Here is a 23875-nt window from a genome sequence, read left to right on the forward strand (position 1 = left end):
AAGATGTATCCGCTCGCAATGCTGCTTGCAGGAGGCAAGGGAGGAATGAACGGGAGGAAACCTGCGTCGCCGAGCAGCGCCACCCTGCAATTAACGTACAGGTGCGTGTCAACCTCACTTAACTAGTCATGTGACAAACAGAGCGCGAGAGAAATAGAGCGAGTGAGTAGCCCATCTGGGCACATTGAGCTCTCACAGCATAAACACTGTAAACTCACTCAGTCGTTTCCTTATTTCCTTGATGACATCATCATTGTTTATAAATAGGAGTGACCTGGTGATGTAACGGGAGTTTCAGGGCGGCGTTTGCATGCTTTCATACTTTCACTCTCACTATCACAGGAAGCCAATCTCAATCTCATAAATGACTTTATTTGGATTGTTATTGGCACAGACACAGACTCTCTAACCCTGCTGTTATCTCAGAGGGCTGTGCTATCCTACCCTGGATCACCACCAAGTCATTGGTTCAGGTATGTGGACGACACCTGGGTGACAATCAAATCTCAGGACGTACCACAATTCACAGATCACAGCAACTAGCTGGACGAACACATCAGATACACCAGGGAGGAGGCAGGTTGGCCTTCTTAGACTGTGAGATTTCCACCAGAAATGGGGGACATTTAAAAGCTGATGTGTACCGCTCATCATCCTCTGGAGCATAAACTGGGTGTCTTGAGGACGCTACAACACAGAGCAAACAGCATCCCCACGGATCCGGTGCCCTCAACCTTATAAGGTGTTTATAAGAAACCTGCAGTCAGCTGAGACTGAAGAAGTCACGTGGATCAGTGACGAAACGTTTCTCCCTCTGAACGAAAACAACTTTTAGGGATCGTCTCACTTTTCTACTCAATGTTCGAGACTCAAACACATTTTGTTGTAATGTTTCGCACCGATAACAAAAGAGAGACAAAGTTTCATCATATCCTGATTCTGCTTCAGGGGAAATTCTGCTTCTGCTCGGTCCGATCAGAGCTGCGTTTCAGGAACAGCAGCTGATCAACATCACGATTCACTCAGGAATTTAACATCTTCCATCTTTAAAATAGAAAAACACGTCTGAAGGATTTTAGCGTCTCTGACTAACATCTGCAGGGTCACCGTTTCACCCACTCACCTCCTCCACCCGCAGCGTGTCACATGTCACTATTGTGTGCAGAGAGCAAAGGAAGCTCTGCTAATTAAAATATTTTTTATACATTAAAAATCAAAATCAGGGCTGGCTCCTCTGTGTTTCTGTGCCGTGACTCAAACACACGATGTCCCCACTACAACAATACAGAGTAACGAACAAACTACTGTGGCTGTTAACACTAAACTCAAGCTGCAAACACAACTTCGAGTAATCACAGGTGAGTAAAACATTACTGCAGACACCATAAAAATCACGTGTAACAAAAATATTTGCCCTCCGTGTATTTTAACGTCCTTTATTGACCTTTTCTTTGGGAGCTTCGCCGTGGACATCCACTTTCTCGAAGACCAGGAAGTAAACAGCTCTGGTCATGTGACAATATACTCCTAGCACGTGCCACTGTATACACTTATTTCTCCATATTATAATATTAAAGTATTTACTGAAAAGAGGTAGAAATGTTCAGCTTTGACTCCGGACTGTTCTCATTTTCTACTTTAATCAGAAACTGTTGTTTAAAACAACAACAACACACTGAGGATCTCATTGGCTGTTTCTAAAACACCTGTTAAACTCTTTTTATTTATTGACTTTTAACTCGGAATTAAAGTGCTGTGTTCTCAGCTTTATTTATTTATTATTAAACTTGTTGTGGTTTTCATTGCAGACTGGAAGCTACAGAGACATGAAAGATGATACAAAACTGAACTTTTGCCTCTTTTAAAGAAGCAAAAGACATTTAGGTATTTATTTATTTTAAATACTTATTTATGAATTATTTGAAAATAAAAGCCAACACTAAGCTTTCCTTGTTAGTGTGCAGAACAAACCTGATGACACTAAATTGAGGGTCCCCCCACCAAGGCTGTGAGCACGGTGGCAGAAAAAAACAAAGCTGGCTGAATCCAAACAAAGCGAAAAACCTGCCTGGTTATCACAGTAAACACAACAGTGTTTGCTCAGTATACTTTATTTATGGGCTGTTTCCGTTGCACCTTGCACTGAGTTACTAAGCAACTGAAACAGCCTCATAAATGTTACCAGAGGGAGAAAACAGTGCCTACAGTCACAGCCTCCAAATTTGTAGTTCCTTGTTTGTAGGACAATTTCTCCAGAACACGTGTTGATCATACTTATTGGAGTTGTGCTGAGCTTTTCTGTGTCACTTTGGGCATCATCAATGTGTGATGCCCACATTGGCCAGGAGGTGTCGCTGTGAGATGGTTTCAAGCCTCACTTTGTCCATCATTAATGAGGTTTACAGGCATCTTCTTCAGATCACCTTTGCTGAGAAGTTCACCAGGATCAAAGAAACAGGAACAGAAAAGCCAGATATTTTTAAAAGGTCCAAAATGAAAACCACAACTGACACTTTTATGTGTTTTCTATCACCTGGTTTTACTTCTGCTTTCCCCCCACAGCTTTCACTACAGTGTAACACACACTTTGTACACAGAGTTGGTTTGCTGAGGCCGGGGTGGCTCAGCATCCCCACTATGATGAGACATGATGTCATCACATGACTGAATGGACTCTGGATCCCAGATCACTCAGGATGAACTAATGTGTTATTTATAGCATGAGTTGAAGCAAAGGTTAAACATTAAGATCACTTCATTACGCTGGTTACATTTCTCACCCAGTTATAAGCTCTACACAGCATAATTAATATCACATTTATTACATCATACAAAGGCAGACGTTTTCTGAATGTTTGCTTTGGTCCTTCTGACCAATTACCAAAGTCCACAGACAACATCTGAACTGTATGGAGGACCAGAAGAGCCACGCGCATCGAAATAAAAATTTCTGTGCTTTAATAATGAATTGTAGAATAAATTCTGCAATTGTAAATTCATTTTTGAATTCCAATTTAATAAACTGCATTTCAAAATCCTTTTTCCAATTGCATTTCAAAATCCTTTTTCCAATTGCACTTTAATAAACTGCATTTTAAAATCCTTTTTTCAGTTGCAATTTAATAAACTGCAGTTCAAAATCCTTTTTCCACTTGCAATTTAATAAACTGCAGTTCAAAATCCTTTTTCCACCTGCAATTTAATAAACTGCAGTTCAAAATCCCTTTTCCACTTGCAATTTAATAAACTGCAGTTCAAAGTCCTTTTTCCACTTGCAATTTAATAAACTGCAGTTCAAAATCCCTTTTCCACTTGCAATTTAATAAACTGCAGTTCAAAATCCTTTTTCCACTTGCAATTTAATAAACTGCAGTTCAAAATCCTTTTTTCCACTTGCAATTTAATAAACTGCAGTTCAAAATCCTTTTTCCACCTGCAATTTAATAAAATGCAGTTCAAAATCCCTTTTCCCTTTCCTGTTCGCTCCTGGATTAGCTGCTGGATTAGCTCTTCGATTAACAACTTGCTGGAGGCTATTCAAATTAGCCACACCGTGGGATGTAAGGAGCTCTCTGATTGGTTGGTCAGACACAGGCTGTCTGCCAGCCTGGATTTTTCTAGCTCATAGCTTCTCCCTGCTACGAAGCGTGTGTGCTTGTACAAAGGCCGTTCAGCGTCGGGATTTACACTCGGCTCGACTCGGATATGTGAAGAATGAAGGGACCCTGCAGCGAAACGGAGAGCCAACCTCTGACTGAGTGCCTGTCTACACAGTCTGACCACCTGTTGAAGGTAAGGTGCTAACGTGGCTAACGCTAGCATCACCGCACGTAGCCCCGTTATTTTAAGATCATCTTAGCTAATGAAAGTTTTACGTCGCAGCTGTACGAGCTCGCTACGTGTTTTGTAAGCTGCTGTGCTCTTCACAAATAAAGCTGGAAGCAGCTCAGACTGTTAGAACCAGCACTGAGGCCTGTTACATTTATACAGTGTTAGAGCAATGGCTGCAGCCTACAGCCTTAAACTAGCGATTACAATGCTGACAGTAAACTCGTCAGTCCAGATGTTACCACATTACTCTATGGTACTTAGAGTTAAAACAACTGAGACAGGCTGATTAAAATAACAGCTGTCAGTTCTCTCATTCCTTATATCAAGACTGGAGATCACACTACTGATTTCAGTTCATTTAATATGTGAGTGCACAGATTCATTCTCAACTGGACATAAATGATGATCAAAGGTTGTATATATGATGAATTCATCAAATCCCAGCCTCTAACACAGTGCGCTGAATCTTAGCTTTGAATATCCAGTATATTCTAATCAGTGCAATGTAAGCATTCACTGAACCTACAGTATCTACACCTGTGTGGCAAATGTGTGGTAAAGATACAGATAATGAAATTTAATTATTAATACAATATACATCATGAAAAATGAAAGCTGAAATTGATTCAGTTTAGTACTTTTCTCTGTATGTTCTGTGATTATAAAGGCCTTATATTCTGTGATATATACTGTAAATGATTTTTACAGAAGTCTTAAAGTACTTAAATCACTGCTGATAGTCTGGTTGTTTATATTTTCACATGTTTTTTGTGTCTGTAGGGCTGTTTGATGACGATATGAACTCCTCTGGGAGATGAGGACACACCCACATCTGTTCCATACTGCAGCCATGGATGGTGTTACAGCTCTGAGTCAGCTTTGGGCCATCAGACGCACACACTGGAAAACCAGCGCCCGTACTTCATGCAGGAGAGACGGCCTCAGTGATGGACTCTGCATCCTCTACTTTACCTCCTAATCTCTTTCTCTTTAACACACAATTACAATCACTCCAAAAGAGTGTAAACTTACTGAGGAAGTCTCTAACTTGTACACATTTGTACTTTTACTTGTTTTATGAGTTATTTTTAAGAAGAGTAAAGTTATTCACATAAAGTTGTTATTCTTCTGTATTTATTCTTTTGTATCATGTACTACAGTCATACTGAACTTTACAGACCTGGTGAATTGGAGAAAACAAAGATCACACACACACACACACATATATATATCATTCAGCTTCAGCAGTATTTCTATTCATCTTATGAATTCCAGTCCAATGTCAATTCACTGAGTTCAGTTTTGGTCTTAAACTCCAGAGAATACCACCTGGTTTAACAATCTTTTTTATCTGATTATTTGCAAAATGTTTTCTTCTGAGAGATGCTCCTGAGGCTGAAATTGAGCCCAGAGAAACAACAACAAAGTTTAGTTCCTCTGGATTTTCCATGGAAAATTGTTTTATCACTCATCCAGGTGACTTCTCCAGTGTCACGGATGAGTGATGAATGTATCTCCCACTGGAAACCATTGTGTCCAGTTAAAGTCATTCGTTTTTTTTAAGGAGAGTTGTTAGATGCTGTGCTCATGAGGACAATGAGTTTTAACTTGCAGCACAACACAAAGCTGCTATACTGGATCAACGATCAAAACACTTAATTGAGCAGAATTAAGTCAAAATGTAATATCCTCATATGACACATCACACATGACCCAGCATTGTTCTAAGAATGCAAACTTTCTTATTGGAAGTTTCCACAGCTGCCAGAAAGGGACAGATTTCTGGCTGGTCTTAATGAGTGGTCGTTGCTCTCTCGTTTTCTCTGGAATTGCTGCACGGAGGATGTAACACCAATGATAAGCGCTGAGGTGTGTGTCCTTGTCAGGAATTAGCCATCCTCAGCTTTCTGGGAAGGAAAAGTGGAACCAGAAGATATTCAAATGCATCTCTTCACAGCTGCTGATGAATTCTACAAAAAACAAAGTTTGTTAAAAACATTTGCAGGTGAATCACCACTGATTTATCACTGACATCCATTTACTCAAAAATTACTGACAAGTGGACAACTAGAATATATAGTTTATAATTTCAACAATGTCCTGTACAAAATGAACTATATATGACAAATGTGGTGTGGTGCTTGTGGAATTTTTAACAAGGACCCTACAAAACTTTACAATACTCATGCTGCCCAACTTTGGACAGCTAGGTGTGCAGTTCCTGCTTTAAATGCATTCACTTTTAAGATTAAGGAATCTAAGTGATAAGAGGCCAGAAATGTTTGAACTCGCTTATGAACCTAAATCACTGAGGCCGTCTCTCCTGCATGAAGTCCAGGTGCTGGTTTTCCAGTGTGTGCATCTGATGGCCTAAAGCTGACTCAAAGCTGTAACACCATCAATGGCTGCAGTATGGAACAGATGTGGGTGCGTCCTCATCTCCCAGAGGAGTCCAAATCGTCATCAAACAGCCCTACAGACACAAAAACGTGAAAATATAAACAACCAGACTATCAGCAGTGATTTAACTACTTTAAGACCTCTGTGAAAATCATTTACAGTATATATCACAGAATTTAAGGCCTTTATAATCACAGAGCATACAGAGAAAAGTACTAAACTGAATCAATTTTGATTCAGTTTGATCAGGATTTTGAACTGCAGTTTATTAAATCAATTTCAATTACTGTAGGTTCAGTGAATGCTTAAATTGCACTGATTAGAATATACTGGACATTCAAAGCTAAGATTCAGCGCACTGTGTTAGAGGTTGGGATTTGATGAATTCATCATATATACAACCTTTGATCATCATTTATGTCCAGTTGAGAATGAATCTGTGCACTCACATATTAAATGAACTGAAATCAGTAGTGTGATCTCCAGTCTTGATATAAGGAATGAGAGAACTGACAGCTGTTATTTTAATCAGCCTGTCTCAGTTGTTTTAACTCTAAGTATCACAAAGTAATGTGGTAACATCTGGACTGACGAGTTTACTGTCAGCATTTTAATCGCTAGTTTAAAGGCTGTAGGTTGCAGCCATTGCTCTAACACTGTATAAATGTAACAGGCCTCAGTGCTGGTTCTAACAGTCTGAGCTGCTTCCAGCTTTATTTGTGAAGAGCACAGCAGCTTACAAAACACGCAGCTAGCTCGTACAGCTGCGACGTAAAACTTTCATAAACTAAGATGTCCTTAAAATAACGGGGCTACGTGCGGTGATGCTAGCGTTAGCCACGTTAGCACGTTACCTTCAACAGGTGGTCAGACTGCGTAAACAGGCACTCAGTCAGAGGTTGCGCTCTCCGTTTCGCTGCAGGGTCCCTTCATTCTTCACATATCCGTGTCGAGCCGAGTGTAAATCCCGAGGCTGAACGGCCTTTGTACAAGCACACACGCTTCTTAGCAGGGCGAAGCTATGAGCTAGAAAAATCCAGGCTGGCAGACAGCCTGTGTCTGACCAACCAATCAGAGAGCTCCTTGCATCCCACGGTGTGGCTAATTTGAATAGCCTCCAGCAAGTTGTTAATCGAAGAGCTAATCCAGCAGCTAATCCAGGAGCTAATCCCGGAGCGAACAGGAAAGGGAAATGGATTTTGAACTGCAGTTTATTAAATTGCAGGTGGAAAAGGGATTTTGAACTGCAGTTTATTAAATTGCAGGTGGAAAAGGGATTTTGAACTGCAGTTTATTAAATTGCAGGTGGAAAAGGGATTTTGAACTGCAGTTTATTAAATTGCAGGTGGAAAAAGGATTTTGAACTGCAGTTTATTAAATTGCAGGTGGAAAAAGGATTTTGAACTGCAGTTTATTAAATTGCAGGTGGAAAAGGATTTTGAACTGCAGTTTATTAAATTGCAGGTGGAAAAAGGATTTTGAACTGCAGTTTATTAAATTGCAGGTGGAAAAAGGATTTTAAAATGCAGTTTATTAAAGTGCAATTGGAAAAAGGATTTTGAAATGCAATTGGAAAAAGGATTTTGAAATGCAGTTTATTAAATTGGAATTCAAAAATGAATTTACAATTGCAGAATTTATTCTACAATTCATTATTAAAGCACAGAAATTTTTATTTCGATGCGCGTGGCTCTTGTGGTCCTCCATAGAACTGTGCCACACACGCACACACACACACACACACACACACACACACACACACACACACACACACACACACACACACACACCTAACTGATATAGTGTTAACCATCAAAAATGAATGCTTAACCCAAATCCCAGACACTAAAACCACATTTTTAATCTCAAAAATGCCTTAAAACTCGTGGGGACCGGTCCTTACAAAGATATCTAAACATCGTACACACACGCGCGTCAAATCACAGTAAATCACTCTCTCAGATGTAGTCAGAGTCTTCTATCTACAAGCCTATGAAACTGTTGTGCGTCCTTTGGAGGAGCAGCTGCGATCACCGTGTTCCTGTTGTGTTCCTCTGACATCTCGTTCCCTTTAATCATTGACAACATGTTACTGTAAAACATTAACAATGATACACCGTTTTCAAATATGTATCTGCCCACATCTAAAGAAGAGCTCTGCACGTCCTTCATAAGTGATAATAACTTCATTTATAGAGAACCTTTCAAAACTCAGAGTTACAAAGTGCTTCATAGTTCAAATTAAAGCCTCACATTGAAGATGAATGTACATGTTAAGAACATACAGACACAAACAGTCACATGATCAGTCACATGATCAGTCACAGACAGACTATTAACCTATAAAATGAGTTTTCAGCAGTGCTGTTAAACAAATCAGTGAAATGAGAGTGAGTGTGATGAAGAGCTGAAGAAGAAACAGACAGCAGACACAATGATGACGAACTGTTACCGATTTATTTGATTTCAGTCACATGTTCACCAAATACTGATGTTATTCAAGAACATGGAACAACAACAGTAAACTCTGTGGATCATGTTAATATCTATGAAACAAAACACTCAAGTTTTTAAACAGGTCATTTGGTTCAAATGTTTGAAAACGTCATCAAATGCAAACATGAAACGACACATGACAACAATAAATACATAACTTATATTAATTAAATAATAGGACGAGGTATTAGATGTAAAAACAAGAAAACACACAAATTGTAACAAAATGTCAAGAAGAGGCTTGAAAATCAAAGAATCCAAGAAACTCTTTCAGGTCATATTTAAATGTTTTTATTCTCATGATGAAGTTTAAGCTTGTTTCATCACACACTCATCTGTCTGTGAGCGAAACACTGACTTTGGCTTAAAGGCAGTGAAAGCACAAAGTCACAAATCAGACTATGACGTTAAAGTCTGAACATCGAGTCCCAACCAGCAGGAAGTTTCACAGTAAATGTAATAAATTAGTTGTAGCTTTAAAAACCTAGAGTATAAATCAGCTTTTTTCTGTTTATAAAGTGCAGCAGTTACTTAAAGTGTTCAGCTTGTTTCTCTGAGACATTAAAGATGGTAGAAAAAGTCTACAAACATGTGAAGTAAGAAAAACAGTCAGAGCTCACAAACTGTACTAACAAAGTTTGCATTCATACAGTGAGGTCAGTAAAACAAAGGAGTGCTTAATGTGAGCTCCATAAATCCTGTTCCTGTTATTTCAAAGTCTGCAGGCGAGTTTCCATCACAGTGTTCAGGTGATCTTTTATTTCCATATTTCCACATTATCTGTGTCACAAATGTGACAAATTTCCTTTAATGCTATGAAAATCCTTCCAACCCTGCTGAGGTTTGACAATGCTCTATGTCAGTCCAGCACAGTGATGATCAGGGAGGAATTAAACCCTTTAATTTGTCCATCAGAGACACTTTGAGGTGTCACTGAAAGATTTAAGTGCACCTTAACCAGTGAGGTAAAGACTAAATAAATATTCATTAAACACGCTGACAGTGAGGCAGAGGAGTGTTTCTTCTCCAGGCTGAACTTCACAGTTTTGTATTGAAGGAGGAAATCCATCAGTTTCACTGCTTGTTTCCAAGCAGATCCTCCAGAGTCTGACAGCAGCCACTCTGACTGAAGACTTCTTTAAGAAATATTTCCTGTTTAGATCCTCTGATCTTCCACTCTCTGTTTTCTTTTATGACACTTTCTTTGTGTGAAAATGAGCTCGATAAATAAGCTGGATGAGGCTCGAGTCTTCAGCTGGGGTCAAAGTTCAAATCAGGCTCACATCCTTTTGTAGGAGTGACCTTATGATGATCTCAGTGCTGCTGGGTCGAGTGTCACCATGTGGATGCTGGTTTAAATCCCCAATTTGACTGAAGATCTACACTTCTAGACTTGCAGTGGTTGTTTTTGTGTCTTATCCTTTTGATGCTTCTGCTGAAAGAAGTTGAATAATGAGTCAGTCTGAGAGCACAAGAAGGAACAACATGTTTGTGTTTGTTTGTTTGTTTCTTACTTTTAGTTTCTGAAAAATGCGGTGAGAGAAATATGCAGCAAAACCAGCGAGAGCCAAAACTAATAATAAGGTGACGACAACGACGACCACAGCAACCCTGGATCGACCTGCTGATGTAGAAAAGACAAGAAGGTCAGCACAAATACACAAAACCCCAAACAGGAATGATGCAGAGAAAAAAGTTGGACTGTTTTCTCACCATTTGTTGGAGTCGTGTCCTGAGGATCTGGAGTTTGGAAGTTTCTGGGATGTAGTGGTGCCATTGTTGAGGTTTTTGCAACATTTGGATCTAAAAGATGCAAAAAAAAAAAAAGAAAAAAAAAAGAAACAGTAGAGTTATAATCTGCTAGTAAAATTGAGACAGAAATTTTGTAACGGTACAGAAAAAACACACAAAACAAGTATCAGAGTGTTTGAATTTTAGTTTGGAACCACAAACATCGCCAAAACAAATCTTCTCACCGACTACAAGTTCAACAACAGCAGCTTTCACTCGGCTCTGCAGCTTGGGGATGAAACATCTGTATCTGCCGTTGTCTTCCTCCGACACGTTCAGGATTTTCAGTGAAATGTTCCCGTGTTTCATGTCGTCCATGAACAGCTCCGTCCTCCTGAAGTACGAGGCCATCTTCATGTCGGGGACCTCCTTCCTGTCCCTGTACAGGTGAACGTACTCCACTCGGCTCAGCCGGTCCGACGGGTCGGGCTTCAGGTCGGGTTTGGACCACTCCACCGTCAGACCCTGGACATTGAACATGGGCTCCAGGTGGCACGGCAGGATGACATCATCACCCGGAGCGGCAATGATTGGAAGACTTGAACCAATCACCAGAACCTCACCTGGAAACAGATGGAAAATTAATTCTCCTGAACTCCCACCCCTATGGAGTTACACACTGAAGACCTGAAGATCATTAAGAGCCCCATGAGCCTCTGTGGAGCCACTTTGGAAAAAAATCTCTAAATTTTCAAATGAAAAAACTGTACAGCTATTCTCAACATTAAAGTTATAAAGTTAATAATAGATAAAAAGTAGAGATAAAAGAACTTAAAGTGGAATAACTGAAGTCAAATCCATCAGTAGTTTCTTAGTCATCCAGCTCATGACGGTCTTTAAACTACCAGGACCTCAGATTTTGCAGCACAGCTGAGAATATTTCAACCCTGGACCAACTAACTATGAATACTTCACATTATAAATCATGACATAGTCCCCTCCCATTAAGTACATAAGATGCTATTGGAAGTTAAATGTATCTATGGTACTGCATTTGCTTAGCATCATGTCAGAGTTTGCAGCATTGCTGAGAATAGTTTAGCTGCAATGTCTTCCTTAAATATGAACATGCACACATCGCAATCATAGCTTCCGATAACATTTGACTACGATCACACTTCACATGTGTGAAGATAGTCTCAGAACTGAACAGAAAAAGGTCATTATCAGCGTCTGCCTATGGATCGTCACACATTCACTGACGGCTGCCATCAGTGCCACATATGAACGACAAAGTTCTAACAGTGAATTCAGCTTGATCCAAATTTCAAAAAGTTACATTTTAGCTTTAAGCTGAAAGCAGAGTTGAAGTAAAACATCGGTTTACCTTGAACAGGTGCGATTAAGAAAGCCGAGCACAGGATTAAAGTCCAGAGTGGAAAAGTGTAAGAAGACGAGCTGAGCCGGGACATAATAACAAGCGCAGAGACCGACAGGGCGACTCGGACTTCCTCCGCTCCTTAACGCGACTGCTGAGTGGCTGTCAGGGAGACGCTCTTATTAAGACGTCAAACGTAATTTTTTCCGTGATGTGATCATTTCCGTGGGGCGTGTCATTGGTCGTCATGACGACACAACAACAAATGAGGTTTACTAAGTTTGCGCCTCGTGTCATGAAACATGAAAATTTTGCAGTTTTGTACACAAGCAGACAAGGAAGCAAACAAACAAATGTATCAGTATCTCTGATTTAAAAAAACAACTTCTGAATGTTGCCCGTCTCTCTCCCCTTCAGTTTCAGGATTATTATAAATATAAAACATTATTAGTGTAACAAAGTTTACAATGTTTATTTTACAAAATAAAATGTAATAAATATTTACCCTTGTTTTGCAGACAATCACATTTTTTTAACTAATAAAGCCTTACAAATGTATGTAAAAATACTTATAGATGTTTGTCTCAGTTCCAAATAATATGGATCAACATTCAGAAATAAAAGTGATATTCTGTATCAAAAAATGTGATTTTTCTTCTTCTTCTTTTTTTTCTTTTTTACAAATTATGGATTTGAACTAACGTGCCATAAAAACACCCCATCATTTTTCTTTTGGTAAACAAAATCACACATGTGTGCAGTGTAAAACCCTTTTGTCAGGAATCAAATAAAGAAAACAGGATGTTCCTGCAGGTGGGGGATGCCGATGCTGTAACAGCTGTGCTTGTTGTGTTTCCGTGCGAATAGCCTGTCAAACGTTCCATCTTTCCATAAGTAAGGAAACACATGATGATAAGCTATTCTGTTTTTTTCTTGTTTTTATTTTAAATGGATCTTTTTGTCATTGCATTCATTGTTTATCAGCTGGTCGACCTTGTAAATGTCCCTGCTGATATCTTTTTGGGCTCCTGCCTTGAAATGTTTAAAACCCTTTAAACATTTCAAGGCAGTGTATACAACATCATATATACACTGCAGCTTGGACTGCATCTAGAGTTGAGGACCAGTCCTAAAGAGGTGACTTTTGAATATAAGGGTCAAGTCATACAATCAAGGGACAAAGAGAAGAGGTCGGGGTGTTGTAGGTTCACCGTACTTTGGCTTGAAATGTTTAAAACCCTTTAAACATTTCAAGGGTTGATTTAGTTAGGAGTTTGAAGTGGTTGAAAAGCTTCAGCAGGGCTGGATCTACTTTGCCAAACTCAGGTGGGTAACTTGGGTTGGACATGATCAGATGAGTTATAAACTGCAGGTTGCTGGTTTGAGTCTGTATTGAGATGCTGACGTCTCTCACATAATAATAAGAAAAACAAACACTTTTACTAAACTCATATTAAAAATATTGATTTGTTACAGTTCTGCATTTTACAGTGGCTTGCAGAAGTATTTGGCCCCTTGAACTTTTCCACATTTTGTCACATTACAGCCACAAACATGAATCAATTTGATTGGAATTCCACGTGAAAGACAAATACAAAGTGGTGTACACGTGAGAAGTGGAACGAAAATCATACATGATCCAAACATTTTCTACAAATATATAACTGCAAAGTGGGATGTGCGTAATTATTCAGCCCCCTGAGTCAATACTTTGTAGAACCACCTTTTGCTGCAATTACAGCTGCCAGTCTTTTAGGGTATGTCTCTACCAGCTTTGCACATCTAGAGACTGAAATCCTTGCCCATTCTTCTTTGCAAAACAGCTCCAGCTCAGTCAGATTAGATGGACAGCGTTTGTGAACAGCAGTTTTCAGATCTTGCCACAGATTCTCGATTGGATTTAGATCTGGACTTTGACTGGGCCATTCTAACACATGGATATGTTTTGTTTTAAACCGTTCCATTGGTGCCCTGGCTTTATGTTTAGGGTCGTTGTCCTGCTGGAAGGTGAACCTCCGCCCCAGTCTCAAGTCTTTTGCAGACTCCAAGAGGTTTTCTTCCAAGATTGCCCTGTATTTGGCTCCATCCATCTTCCCATCAACTCTGACCAGCTTCCCTGTCCCTGCTGAAGAGAAGCACCCCCAGAGCATGATGCTTCCACCACCATATCTGACAGTGGGGATGGTGTGTTCAGAGTGATGTGCAGTGTTAGTTTTCTGCCACACATAGCGTTTTGCATTTTGGCCAAAAAGTTCCATTTTGGTCTCATCTGACCAGAGCACCTTCTTCCACATGTTTGCTGTGTCCCCCACATGGCTTGTGGCAAACTGCAAACAGGACTTCTTATGGTTTTCTGTTAACAATGGCTTTCTTCTTGCCACTTTTCAATAAAGGCCAACTTTGTGCAGTGCACGACTAATAGTATATGGACAGATTCCCCCACCTGAGCTGTAGATCTCTGCAGCTCGTCCAGAGTCACCATGGGTCTCTTGGCTGCATTTCTGATCAGCGCTCTCCTTGTTCGGCCTGTGAGTTTAGGTGGACGGCCTTGTCTTGCTAGGTTTAGTTGTGCCATACTCCTTCCATTTCTGAATGATGGCTTGAACAGTGCTCCGTGGGATGTTCAAGGCTTGGAAATCTTTTTGTAGCCTAAGCCTGCTTTAAATTTCTCAATAACTTTATCCCTGACCAACCTCTGAGGCCGTCACAGACCAGCTGTATTTGTACTGACATTAGATTACACACAGGTGCACTCTATTTAGTCATTAGCACTCATCAGGCGATGGCTATGGGTAACTAACTGCACTCAGACCAAAGGGGGCTGAATAATTACGCACACCCCACTTTGCAGTTCTGTATTTGTAAAAAATGTTTGGAATCATGTATGATTTTCTTTCCACTTCTCACGTGTACACCACTTTGTTTTGGTCTTTCACGTGGAATTCCAATAAAATTGATTCATGTTTGTGGCTGTAATGTGACAAAATGTGGCAAAGTTCAAGGGGGCCGAATACTTTTGCAAGCCACTGTAGCAGTACAATGAAGTTTTTTTTGAAGCTGAAGAACAGCTGGAATCAACATCCGCACATAGCACACATTTGAGGGATGGTGCTGTTACATTGTTCAAAATCAACGCAAGATGTCAACAGGTATTAGCAAAGGAAAACACACTGAGGAATGCTGAAAAAACTCAAATAACCCGAAAGAAGATCAGCAGCATGATACAATTCAGAGCACAGATAAACAACCAGGTAACCAGGTTAAATCTTCCTGAAATTGTTGTAAAAATCTTTTGGTGGTGAGCACCTAAAATCAAACAAGTTAAAAATCGCCTCAAATTCACTCAGCTATCTACCATCAGCCCGAGCCATGACTCCACAATTCACATTGACACATTTTTTAATCTCTCAGTCTACAAAAATACTTAATATATTGTTTACTCAATACTGAATATAACACTGTCAAATTTGTGTTGTTTTTTTTAACGTATGCATATTAGTGTAGATTTTGGCGTATCATAAGAGGGACATGGGGGAGGCTTGTGTCAGGAAGGACACTTGGCATTATTTCGGCATGTTGTTGAAAGTTGTCCGAGCGTTTGTCCCACAGGTTGGATGTCAGTTAGAAGAGGAAATGAAGGGAGATCCAAGGAGTTGATGGTGGAAGCTGAGGAGAGAAGAATATTTCATAGAGTTCAGATAAGAGCTGAGAAAGGCTCTGGGTGGTAGGGAAGAGTTATCAGATGAATGGGAAAAGTAAAGCCATAGTGCTGATGGAAACTCTGGACAGAGGAAAGAAGACACTGAAAGTTTGCTGTGGAATGAGGAAGTACGGGAAAATATTCAAAGAAAGAGGTTAGATAAGAAAAAGTGGGATAACCAGGCAGATGAAAAAAGCAGAGTGTAGCACTGATAAGACACACAGCAAAGAGAGAGGGGGTAAAGGAAAAGGCTGATAGAGGGCTGTATGTAAGAAAAGGATAGATTATATTACAGATATTTGGCATCCAGACTGGAGCAGACAGGGATCAAACCACCAACCTTTCAAGTAGTAGGTTCAAAATAAATGTAATAAATTAGTCATTCCTTTTAAACTTAAACCCATTTCCAAGGTGAAAAACAGTCACTACAGAATATCTTTTAAATACAAGTGTGGTTAAATGAAGGAATGACTGTATTAGTGCACATATATTTGATGAAGTGCTGGAGTTAATTAACACAGTGCAGGAGGTCTTTCTGTATTTCAAGTACTCAACTTATAGTTCAGTTTATCTGAGACATTAAAGATGGTAGAAAAAACAAAAGAAATAAAAAACATGGGACGTAAGAAAAACAATCAGATCTGATCAAATGAACTACCAAAGTCTGCATTTCCACAATACAGTCAATAAAACAAAAGACGTCTCTATGTGAACTCCATAAATCTGGTTTTTGTCACTTGAAAGCTGCTGTTGCTTTTGAAATCTTCATAATATCCACACGGTGTGATCTGTAGTGGACGCTGGGATCATCCTGGACAACCTTCCAAACCAAACTGCCTTTCAGCAGGTGATGCACATCAGCCAGCACTTGATCACAGCTAAAGCTGGAAAATATGTATTTAAATAAATAAATAAATAAATGAATAAATAAATAAATAAATCAAATGCTATTAGCTACTGGAGCTACGTAATGAGACCACATGTTAAAGATATCTTGAAACCAGCTGATCGTTCCGCATTTAACAATTTCCAGTAACTCTAGAAATAATTGCAAGAAAACTAAGTATAATGGTTTAACTGTAACCTGACATTTCAAACTGGGGAGGGAGGGGTTTTTCCACTGACCAGAGCTCTTTATGATCACCAGGAAGCACATTTGGAATTTATTTTTAACCTTGAATAAACCCTTCAGTGTTTTCCACAGTGAGATGGTTTAACAAAAGTGAGTCGATGTGGGAAACAATCACACTTTGGAAACAAAATTACCTCATAGGTCACATTTAAATCCAAGAAACATTGCTTCATTGCATCCCAACCCGCTTACATTCAAAACTTCTCTGTTATTCATTTGATCTAAATATAAAATTAGTTTAGTGTTATGTTTTCCTAAGAGTAGTACAACGCTTTATTTCAGATTTTTTTTTAGGCTCTATAAGTGTACTTCACTCAGGTGTTGAGGTGAGGCGCCAAGATTCAAACCCCAGGCAGACTCACATCCTTTTGTAGGAGTGACCTTATGATGATCTCAGTGCTGCTGGACCCGAGTGTCTCCCTGTGGTTGATGGTTTGAATTCCCAACCTGGCTGAAGATCCAGGGGAGATAAAGCTCTAATGCTCTCAGCTCCATTAACACCAGCGTTCCTAACAATGCCAATGCCAGGTTACTGTTATCTTTGCGTCTCATCATCCTCTGGTTGCTTCTGTTGAAATAAGGTGAAAAATGAGCCAATCTGATGACACAAGAATCAACAACAAGTTTGTGTTTGTTTGTTTGTTTCTTACATTTACACGGTCAGAGAAACATGGAGCAAAAGCAGCAACAGCCACAACTGATATAAAGGCAAAGATAACGACGACCACAGAGACCCTGGACCGACCTGCTGATGTAGGAAAATGTTTTACTAAAAATATCTCTCAAATGGAAATGATGCAGAAGAAAGTTGGACTGTTGGACTCTCACTATTTCTTGGAGTCGTGTCCTGAGGTACTGGAGTTTGGAGGATTTGGGGATGCAGTGGCCTGTCTGTCGTCAGGTTTTTAGCATAGTTTGGATCTAAAAAACAAAACAAAAAACACCACAAAAACCAGTGGAGTCAAAATCTGGTTGTGAAACTTGCCTGAAAAGTTGGAAATGAGTTAAAAACAAAACAAATCTTCTGACCAACTACAAGTTCAACAACAGCAGCTTTCACTCTGCTCCGCAGCTTGGGGATGAAACATCTGTATCTGCCGTTGTCTTCCTCCGACACGTTCAGGATCTTCAGTGAAATGTTCCCGTGTTTCATGTCGTCCATGAACAGCTCCGTCCTCCTGAAGTACGAGGCCATCTTCATGTCGGGGACCTCCTTCCTGTCCCTGTACAGGTGAACGTACTCCACTCGGCTCAGCCGGTCTGACGGGTCGGGCTTCAGGTCGGGTTTGGACCACTCCACCGTCAGACCCTGGACATCGAGCGTGGGCTCCAGGTGACACGGCAGGATGACATCATCACCCGGAGCGGTGATGATTGGAAGATTTGAACCAATCACCAGAACCTCACCTGGAAATACAAAAAATTAACCTCCCAAACTCCCACAGACCCCTGTGGAGTTACACACTGACGACCTGAACAGTTTGAGCTTTTGTGCTTGGGATTTTCATTAAAAAAGCCGTATTTTCCCAAAAACTTAGTGAAGAGATTCAGTTCAATTCCGTTATATATATGTTGTGCTAAAATTACAAAAATTGTCCTTTCAAAGTGCTTTATACTGTAAGATAAAGATCCTACAGTATTTCTGGGAAAACACTAACAACCTGATTCTTCTCACAGGCAATCAGTTGGCGACAGTGGAATGAAAAAACTCATTTTATCAAGATGAAACCTCCTCCAGAACCAGGCTCAGGGCGGTGCAGCCATCTGCTGTGAGTGGTTAGTATTTGTTTCACTTTTTAACCTGTTATATCGCAGATCTGTGCAGTAAGAGCAGATACAGGGCTCTGACTGATCTCTCTGTGGTGCTAATCATTTGTTTAAATTAAAAATAGCAGCTGTTGCCTGTGGATGAGACACATGCAGTGTCCGCAGATTTATTAAAGCAGTCAGCTTGTTGTTCTTCTAGCTCACTATTCATTTTTTATGTCAAGAGGAAATACAGAGAACAGCTGCTTCCGGGAGAAACATCTACAAACTGAAATCATCAGAGTCACTGAAACATCAGGATGTGCTGAATAATTAACCTGACAACCAGGAAGAGATGTAGAAATTTCACAAACCTCTCTGACCAGCTACAGGTTCATCTTTTACAAATCAGATCAGACAGATTATTATCAGATTATTTGAACCTTTGAGCTCCACTTTTTTCAGATTTAATACTTGGAGTCCTTTATAATAAATAAATATATATTTTCTACATCTAAACCTCATTTTTTGCTCTTAAAAAATAAAAGAGCGTTCTGAGTCAAATATACCTACAGAAAAGCTAAAAAGCTATTAAGACTTATATGTGAGTATTTCCCTAATAATAAATCAGCTTTCATCGTTCGTATCCCAACATGTCCTTTTGTCCTGTTCTTCTATGTTTAATCATCTATCGGTTGCTAGACAACCATAACGTAAACCCCAGCTTTAAATAAACGCCGTTTGAACTCGTTAGATCTCAACACAAAGACAGTACACTCATATTTTCAGATACAATTTGATTTTTAATGTTCAATTATTTAACGTTTCTTCACATTTAGTCTACATGAACGCGCCAACGTAAGAGGAAAAAAGTCGCTCATTAGGAGTAGAACTTAGCGGAGAATCATCAAGCCTCAAGCTTTGTTTACTCTCAGTGTAACTCACTGATAGCTGTCATCACTTTCATTAACACACAGTAAAGCAGTAAATTAGTGATACTGAATTCGGCCCATTAAAGTCCCCAAAAATGTAACAGTTTCGGCGCCGATCCAAACACACACGGATGCTGAGGTGGTTTAATAAATGGATCCGTTTACCTTGAACAGGAGTCCTGACAATGAAGCACAGGATAAAAGCCCAGAGAGCAACAGTGAAAGAGGGTTTCTTTGAGTCTGAGCAGCAGGTACACATAATAGATGATAACAAATATAGAGTCTGAGTGAAATGACGATCCTTCTTCTTCTTCTTTTATTTCTTTTTTTTTCTGTAAAGCTACAGCCGGTTTTTCTTCTTCCCTCTGCTCGTTCAATGACCACTTGTCATCATAGCCACGCAGTTTGACGTTATTGGGGGCGGGGGGGATTCATGCGCATTGCGATTTGATTGGTTACTCTTTACTAAAATAACTAAAGCTTTACTACTACACTTCACGGGTCTTTGTCTCCGTGTTTTTGAGTTTTATAGCATAATTCAATAGAGATTCCTACAGAAACTACTTGACTAAATATTTCAGTTACAGCTACCGTACAAACTCTAGTTCAGCGTCATTTCGGTAATTTGGCTCTTTCGCTACTTGGTGTAGGGAAAACAAGTGTGTCCGTCAGGCAGAAAGTACCGCCTGTGCCCTGATGTAAATTACACCGGTGACTTAATGCTGACTCAGAGATTTCATGTATTACATTTATGTTGCACAAGCTGAAAACATGCTCCATACTGACGCAATCTTACTTATTGCAGAGTAAATGTAGAAATTGACCTGTTGCCACGGATCTGACAGTGTTTGCACCATCCTCTAACTCAGCGAGCTCTTTAGAAAGACTCATTCTTTTACAAGACAGAAAGAAAAGTCTTGTCTGGTGGTTTTTACGAAGGTCACGGAGTCCTGTTTTCAAACAGCTGCAACATCTGCCTGCGTATCTGTACATCTCTGAACTACTGGGAAACGCTGGCAGATGTGACACGATTTTCAGCGAGTGTTACAAAGTGAAAAGGGGTCAGCGGTGAGCATACAGTAAAAGCAGCCTGACACACAATTTTCAAAACACCAGTTTGCATTGTTACTAAATCTAACCCTGTTTGTCCCGTTAACTTTGACCCATGCGTTTTGTTTTTTTTAAGGAGGTACTACAGTTGTTGCGACACACTTACAGGCTCATTGTGCCACCAAGTGTTGGGTTCAGATGATTAATCAGCCTTTTTGTTTCATCATTTCATCATGAGTTTGACATTTTGAATGCTTCTCTTTACTTTAACATGACTTCAGACTGTTTATAGTTTAAAATGCATATTATACATATTAATTAACAGACTGATAGCTGAGGATCATTACACAGCAGGGATTTATTTAAATGTCGGTAAAATTGAATTGGTCATATGTTCATTCTTTAGACTGTAGGTTTTCCCAGTGTAACTTCCTGTTGTCAGGAATTGTGAGCACTGTGGTCAGTGAACTGGAACAGCTGCATAATACAATGATACATTGTTTCTGTACTACATTTTATTTCACATATTGTCTGCATCCTTTATCCTTTGTGGCACTTTGGGAAGCAGGTGGACAATCTGATGAAATCTTTTTCCAAATTAAGTCTTGATTTCATTTACTTCCCATCTATATAACACCTGTTCTTTGCACCAAAAGTAAAATAAACCCCCAAACTGGGGAGTCACAACAGTGATAACAGTCCTTACCTTTGACTTATAACAGCTATGTTGTGATTTCTAATGAACTGAGTAGATGGTTTAATGCCCAGCAGGAGTGACTAATATTTTCCTGCCTATAACAAGTGAATATAAAGTCCTCGTGGGAGAATCACTGTCAGCACAACGTCCGGGTTTAGCTGTTTTTTTATGACCAGCAGCATAGTTCCAGAGAGCTGCCCATGTGTGTCCAATTTCCTGCTCCCTTGTTATTTACACGAATACTCTGTTCATGTTATTTCATTGTTTTTTGGGGGAAGTTACAACCAAAATCACTTTTTATTGCATGCATTAAAAGATCAAACATTTGCCACTGAGTCATTAGAAGACCATTAAAGTTTGCATACACCGAACATCATGTTACAAAGTCGGTATGTGATGACAATGTCAATGATTTATACAAAAGTTAAGCTATGTTAAAGAGAAATTTGACACATTTATTTTGTGGTTAAAAGTCAAAGATGATCTGACGTGTCACCATCTGCTGCTTAGGGAACAAAATGCGGGAAAGCCCCGTGAGAGATTCTTTGAAGAGTCCCAGTGAACCATTAAACTTATCTAACCCCCTGCAGCAGTTAAATTCTGTGTGAACAAGTCCAGGAAGGGCCTGCTGGGACTTGCACATGAGATAACATATTCTGGTAACTGTTAACCATACAGTCAAGCTTATATTCCTGTAACTGTGATCTGATGAGCCAATGACAACATAAAACAAATAAAAAGCTTTTATGAGCAAAGTTTTGAAGCTGTAAACACAAAATCTGACATTTCCTCTTTTATAACCCCAGTAAATATTAAAATGATAGTTACTGGCAGTGATCTGGTCTATATATCTGTTTCTCAATTGAGTCATTTTTCCAACTCTTACCCATCACTGTATGCTTGGGTTAAATGGCCTTTGTTATTTCATAGATGAAAACTCCTTTTTTTTACGCTGCTTTTAGTCTGCACCCATCTTACTTACCAAATTACATTCATCAAAGAAGTGTGATAAACTATTGTTTTTGGTCCCAACACTCATTTCTTCTGTTTGTCCCTAAAGTTTGCACTGAATTCAGAAAATATTGCGTTCAGATTTTCAGCTCCGTCCTCCTGGAATCAGTAGCAAAATCACCTTAAAGGAAGTTAATGTCATTTTAAATGACTTAGTGCAGTTATTTCAGACAGCAGTGGTCAGGTCTCTCTTGAGGAAGGGAGTTTTAAAACTCAAACTTTCCTGGTGAAAAAAAAGAAGAAAGAAGCTTCTCCCTTTCTGTTAGTGTAAACACATTTAAGCTGATTCTTAAAACATCAACACTTAATGACCATTTATTTATACAAATTAAGACCAGCCAGAGATGTCTTAAAGAAATATGTGCACTTTAATCAGTACACCTCAGTTTTGCCACATTCAGTGTAACAGAAGACTTTCTTTGTTTATTCCTAAAACATTGTTACATTGTTACCAGTAATTATGCTCATCCATTAATGACACCCACAGTCATTTGGATGAGCACCGCATCAGCTGATAGAGGAATCCAGACTGTGTACTGACTCAAACTGGATTCAGACAGCAGCTACGGTGATGACTCCCTCAGTCAGTAATACGGACATGTTCCTACAGCTGCAGTTCAATGTTCAGGGCACAGAAATGTTCCCTGGCTTTCCCTCCATAACTAGTGCATTTCCACTCTGTTTTACAGGGGGAGCCGGTAGTGAGTGCAAGAGTCTGGTAGCTTGTTGGAAATAAGATATCTTGCAGTCTGGAGGATCGGGTGAACTTGATGATGTGGTTAGAGCTGTGTAGGGCAGTGCAGTCGTGTGTCAGGAGAATGAACAGCAGTGGGCCGAGAACACAGCCCTGAGGAGCTCCTGTGCTCAGCCTGATGGTGCTGGAGATGTTGTTGCTGATTCAGATGGATTGAGGCCTCTCTGACAGGAAATGTAGTATCCAGTTGCAGAGAGAGGTGCTCGGTTTGCTGAGTTTCGCAAACTAATGGTGTTGACTGCTGAGCTAAAGTCTATGAACAGCATTCTGACATACGTGTCTTTCTTGTCCAGGTGGGAGAGGGGAAGTGCAGTGGAAATGGCATCCTTGGTCAACCTGTTCGGCTGGTATGCAAATTGCAATGGATCCAGTGAGCGGGGGAGGTTGCTCTTCACATGTACCATGACCATGGTTCGATTCCTGGCTTCCCCTAGTCTGCATGCCAAATATCCTAAATTGCTCTCCGATCCATCCATCGGAGTATGAGTGTGTGTGTCAATGTTACTTAGAAAGCACCTGCTTGTGTGAATGGGTGAATGCACAAGTTGTGTAAAGCGCTTTGAGTGCTCAGAAGAGTAGAAAAGCGCTATATAAGAACCAGTCCATTTATATAAGAACCAGTCCATTACAAGTCTCTCAAAGCACTTCATAATGATGGCGGTCATGATGGGACGGTAGTCATTCAGGCAGGATACTGAGGATTTCTTTGCCACTGGGATGATGGTGGTGGACTTGAAGCACGCTGGGACGATCACCTGGCTCAGCAATGAGTTGAAAATGTCTGTGAAGTCATCAGTCAGCTGATCAGAGCAGTTTCTCAGCACACGACCTGGGATGTTGTCTGGCCCAGCAGCTTTCCGTGGGTTGACCTTGATGAAAGCTCTTCTCTTTTTTTTTTTTTTTTTTTTTTTTTTTTTCTTTTAAACCTGTCCCGTTTGGTTCTTTTGCCATCAGAATTATTGTCTAAAGGCGAAGAAAGATGCCCAACGGATTTACTTTACCAAATGGACCATCCCA

The 23875-nt window shown here is 39.9% G+C and overlaps 2 protein-coding genes across 4 annotated transcripts; both read right to left on the reverse strand.

Annotated features, from left to right (window-relative positions):
- Positions 1-8779: 8779 nt before the first annotated feature.
- On the reverse strand, positions 8780-11969 carry LOC134617147 (myelin-oligodendrocyte glycoprotein-like). Of its 3 annotated transcripts, none has more exons than XM_063462359.1 (5): positions 11846-11969; positions 10704-11081; positions 10441-10530; positions 10242-10348; positions 8780-10162 (listed from the first exon to the last, which is right to left on the reverse strand). In XM_063462359.1, the coding sequence occupies exons 1-5, from the start codon at positions 11928-11930 to the stop codon at positions 10115-10117; spliced, it is 708 nt and encodes a 235-aa protein (XP_063318429.1). In that variant the 5' UTR covers positions 11931-11969; the 3' UTR covers positions 8780-10114. The 3 variants fall into 3 exon arrangements, with proteins under 3 accessions (XP_063318429.1, XP_063318421.1, XP_063318415.1); XM_063462351.1 differs by having other exon boundaries at positions 8781-10159; positions 10242-10351; XM_063462345.1 differs by having other exon boundaries at positions 8783-10162; positions 10242-10351.
- Positions 11970-15380: 3411 nt separating this feature from the next.
- LOC134646947 (CD276 antigen-like) lies at positions 15381-23268 on the reverse strand. The gene is made up of 5 exons (XM_063501007.1): positions 23135-23268; positions 19512-19525; positions 17698-18075; positions 17497-17589; positions 15381-15502 (listed from the first exon to the last, which is right to left on the reverse strand). Exons 1-5 carry the CDS (start codon positions 23266-23268, stop codon positions 15381-15383), a joined length of 741 nt encoding a protein of 246 aa, XP_063357077.1.
- Between the last annotated feature and the right edge of the window lie 607 nt (positions 23269-23875).

Source organism: Pelmatolapia mariae, linkage group LG3_W (genome assembly GCF_036321145.2).
Source record: "Pelmatolapia mariae isolate MD_Pm_ZW linkage group LG3_W, Pm_UMD_F_2, whole genome shotgun sequence".
Classification (NCBI taxonomy): domain Eukaryota; kingdom Metazoa; phylum Chordata; class Actinopteri; order Cichliformes; family Cichlidae; genus Pelmatolapia; species Pelmatolapia mariae.